This window comes from Triticum aestivum, chromosome 4B, assembly GCF_018294505.1.
Source record: "Triticum aestivum cultivar Chinese Spring chromosome 4B, IWGSC CS RefSeq v2.1, whole genome shotgun sequence".
NCBI classification, from domain to species: domain Eukaryota; kingdom Viridiplantae; phylum Streptophyta; class Magnoliopsida; order Poales; family Poaceae; genus Triticum; species Triticum aestivum.
In genome coordinates, this window is record NC_057804.1 from 116,438,085 (window position 1) to 116,442,695 (window position 4,611).

Here is a 4,611-nt window from a genome sequence, read left to right on the forward strand (position 1 = left end):
ATAACATCAAAATAAGCTGAAATTTTTGCACCTCCTCCTGTCTGAACAATGTGTTCTTACAGCTAGTATCATTTATCTGTCTGTAGTTGCCTCATGGGTCTTTAAAAATAGATTATCAGTCTTTCATGACTGCTTCAATCCGCTATCAGTTATGTCTGCATCTCATCATAGATCAATTTGCAGTGGCCATGTGCAAATGATAAGCTTGACAAAAGAAAAATACAAATGAAAAAGCAAAGGTAACAGTTTAGAATGAGAAACACGGTCGGGCGATGAACACACCAATGCATTTCAGTTATAAACAAGCCAACACGCATACCTGTGCTTAATAATAAACTGCACAGTATGAACACCAGCAACTAGTAGCCAACAACGGTAGCTAAAGATTAGAGGCAGAAGTAGCAAGCAAGAGAGGACACGGTACAATCACTGGGATCCCTGCTAACACCAAGCAGCCACAGATAATGCGAACCTTGCGACCTGAGTCGATTTGAACGATTTCCTTTGCTCTCTCACTGAAGGACAAGGCAACCTTCCGACATGTGTGAAGAGGCTTGTGGGACGGAGGATGACGACGCATAAGGAGACTCACTGGATTCCTCTTCCTCGTCAGATTCAGTGAGGCCGGTGGCCTCGAAGATACATGCCTTCACCTCCTCAAATCGCTCCTCCGACAGAGACACCTCAGCGAGAAGCCTCCAGGCCGATGCTTCTGAAGCCTCCTCGAAGTCCGTCCTCTGTTTCAGAACAATGTGGCCACTGATCTCCCATACTGCGGGGTTCACCTGCGTGTCTAGCAGATCCTGGCTCACTTCACCGAGAGCCTGCTTCTCGGCATAGCACTGCGCATTTGCAACAGGAAAGATTAGAAAACATCAGGAAGGTACAATGGGGGCAGCAGCCAACATCATTATGCAATTCATGTGGCAGTGATCTAATTTAACAATGAAGACTAAATAAATGGTGTTTCACAAAACTTTAAGCTACAGAAATTATTTCATGTTTGCAGAAAATCTACCTTGAGAATATATTTCTTGATGGATTAGTAATGATATCATATTTGCAGAAAGAAGCTTTTGACTCTACTGCGGAAATTACCTGAGGAAAAACGAAGATCCTTCTACCAGAATCAGAGATGAGGACGTTGAAAGGAACATTGTTCTCCTGGAGCCAAATGCAAGCGTTGGTAACCACATCAGCCAAATCCTTCAGAGTGTTCCCTCTCTCAAACACCAGACCTCTCACGGGGAAATTTGTCAGTTTTGACACCTTCACTCCACTATTCAGCGCACACTTGGCAAGGGGGATCTTCTTGGTAGGCGCCTTCTCAACAGGAAAAGGTACTGACAGGTAGTATGCCTGTACAAAAAACAAAGTTTTAGTGTGATCACCACAATTATCAACTATGTTTACACCACAGAAGCTAACGATTTAAAGTACCTGGAAGTGGAGATGATTGATGGTGGCAAAGGCACCCAAGCTGTTGTAACCAAGCCTAAAGTATGGGCTTGCAGCCTCAGCTGCCATGTGTAGTGCAAGCAGGAAGCTTTCAGGATCAATTTGCTGAGGCAGGCGGTCAAGGACACGCGGAATGAGAAGCACATGACCGTACTCAATAGGGCTCACCTGCAATCCGTTAGAAGTACCAGTCTTAACATCAAGATTTATATTCTGGAATTAAGGTAAATTTTGGCTGAAAGATGTGTACATTGATTGCAACAACGCTGGGAGCATGGTCACCCTCAGTGCTTGGGGCATTTTCAAGGAAATAGCTGCTGCCGCCACCACCGTTCCCAAAGCGAAAAAGAACCTCCTCCTGGCCAACCTTGGTGAAGTTGAACTTGGCAGAATCGAATGGCTGGAGCACACGGTCAACACGGAACTCAGTCGGGCGCTTCTTGAGGTGGCGGCCTTCATTAAGCTGTGCAACAAACCCAAGCTCGCCAGGAATCACCTTGGTCTCGCAGGCTGTTACGTCATATCTGAATAGGCCTCGGGCCACTCTGTCCTCCCACTAATAAGAGAGAGCAAAGTCGAAATATAAGAGTTCAATAAAATAAAATAAAGAATTAACGGCCAACCTAAAATAACAAGATAATCATTATGAGATGTTTTGATGGTCCATTTTAAGACAAATTTTCTAGAACTGTGTCCATGTCAATGTTATCTTTCGAGGAACAGAGTAAACAAAAGTATTACATTCCAAACTCAGCCCTACAAAGCTTATTTTTGCAATAATCAACTCCTATTGGGAATAAGAAACAATTAGAAACATCCATACTGGATTACAGCTCTATCAAAGGTAAAGCCAACGCAATATCATTGAAAAAGCCAAGCATGTGCCACTAAATTATGATTTTTCTCATCTATTTTCCCGCAACCACAAGTTGACATACAGATTGAGTTTGAGGAATCACCTCACCCTAGGATTAGTATCACTGTCGGCACGTTTTTGGTGGCTGATACCTTATGCTTAAGAGTTACAAGGGATGAGGTCTCATTCTTATTCCTCAAAGGAAACATCCCATAAAGTTCTGAAATCTATATCCATTTGTAATAAAAAGCAAACACTACATGCTTTTATTCTGTCTATGTAGCACATTGAAATGCACCAAATTAAGCTATTTAACCTCCTCTGCCATATTAAGCATTTTAACTACCCAAGGATATCTTAGCATGTTTACAAAATCTTGTAGAAGAATACAGAACAGTATATTTATCGTATTTTGGTCCAAGCGTAATAGCTGTAAGCCAGTAAGCGATAACAAACTCCTGTGATCTTCTCAGGAAACAAAATGCACCAAAACACTATCCAGTACTGGTTTTACCAGCAGAACTGCTAAGTGTACGAATTCTTACAACAGCATGACCTTCCTTTCTAAAGAATTAAGTATGCAAACTTTTCTAGTATTTTCATTTTTTTAAAGAAAACTGCAGGGGGGAGAGCCCTACAGTATAGACAGGAACTTAAATTCATGTCTGTAAGTACTTGAACCTAGGTGGTGTGTTGTGCATCCACTCTCCTAACAAAATGAGCTAGGAGCCAGGTTCACTTGATTGCTAGTATTTTCTTACCTGTGCGAGGAGGAGAGAATTTAGGAAGAACTCGGTAGGGAGCTCATCATCCTGCGCAGGCTTCTTTGGGTCGGCCTTGAAAGCATAGAGGGGAAGCTTGGAAACTACAAGTGTTTATAGAAAAAGAATGGTTAATTAGTAAAGGATGTTTAAATCTGCAAATTTTTGGCAACAGAATAAAAGTTTCAGAACTTTGTTTCAGTTGTCTAATTAAAAACAAACTTTGATTAGATTAATGGGACAGCGAGAAATTCATACGACTAAACTAAACATAGCTAGATATAGCAGAAGAAGCCCATACGACTAAACTAAACTCAGTAGTATTCTAGGGTATAATTAATCGAAGGAAATAGAAAACTTTTGCCCCAGAGGAAACAAAATAAACCTAAAAAATAGACGAATTCGAGGATAAAATGAGCTGAGCTGCACCTCCCAATATGAAACAGTTTGTCTAACTCACGTCTGATGTTTTTTAAGAATGTCACATCTAGGTTCCCACAAATATATAATGCATCAACAAGAAACAAAAAAAATAGAACAAAAAAAATTAGACCACAAACATAGTGGACATCAGCTATGTCACATCTAGATGTGTCCTAGACAGACCAAAACTAGATGAAAATTGGGCATGAGAGGGCATAATACGCACCAGGCAAGCAGCAATCCCCGAGGCAGTTCCTGCCGCAGCCCCCGCCTCCTTCCTCCTGGTAGTTGGACAGCACCGTCGGAACCCTCTTAATCGTCAGCTTCATCTCCATCTCCTCCGGACTGCTCTTACAATCTCCTCTGCTGTCTCTACCGTCTACCGGACGTTGTTAACGACGACTTAGCGTGGGTTAGCACTTAGCAGCCAGCGCCGCCGCGCAATCAGAGAAGGAGACGACCGCCGCCGGCGAGGAAGAGGAGGTCGGAGGGGCTGCCCCCGGCCGAGGGGAGTGCTCCGCGTCCTCCGTGCGGCTCCACCTGCGCAGCGGGGACGCCGCGCGCGGGGTCCGCGGAAGCAGCCGTGATGCCCGGAGAGACAAACCGGAGGGCGGGAGGGGGAGGAGCCGAGCGTCCCGGAAGGCTACGGAGGGCTCCAAGGGAAGGAAGTGAGACTTTCCGGCCCGGCTTCCCGCGTCCCTTCGGGGACGACGGCGGACGGCGCGGACGGCGAGGTGGTTTTGTGGCTGGGCTGCGTCGGCGTGGCAGCGGAGGCGAGGGAGGGGGCGGCCTTAAATAGAGGGGGCGGGATGGGGGCAGAGCAGCGGGGGAAGGAAGAGGAAGGTTTGTGCGGTGGACGCCGCGGCTGTGTGGCGCTGCTTTCGCCGCCCGCGATCGTGCGGCTGTTTTGCTGCCTGGATCGTCCACCGCTGGCCCTCCCACGGAACACAACTACACAAGCTCCGCTGCTTGCTGACTAGGATATGTATGATGTACATCTATGGGGTCCGTCCCGGATGTATGCGTTGGAAACCGACGCGTAGTAGTACTCACAATTCACCGATTAGATTAGATCGATATACACCTCTCCCTTGTCCCTGGCGGCAGGAACCC

The 4,611-nt window shown here is 45.7% G+C and overlaps 1 protein-coding gene across 1 annotated transcript; it reads right to left on the reverse strand.

Moving 5' to 3' along the window:
- Positions 1 to 220: 220 nt before the first annotated feature.
- LOC123091368 (GDP-L-galactose phosphorylase 2) lies at positions 221 to 4,284 on the reverse strand. Its single transcript, XM_044512866.1, has 6 exons — positions 3,725 to 4,284; positions 3,076 to 3,179; positions 1,709 to 2,014; positions 1,441 to 1,626; positions 1,099 to 1,359; positions 221 to 842 (listed from the first exon to the last, which is right to left on the reverse strand). The coding sequence occupies exons 1-6, from the start codon at positions 3,831 to 3,833 to the stop codon at positions 513 to 515; spliced, it is 1,296 nt and encodes a 431-aa protein (XP_044368801.1). The 5' UTR covers positions 3,834 to 4,284; the 3' UTR covers positions 221 to 512.
- Positions 4,285 to 4,611: the final 327 nt, after the last annotated feature.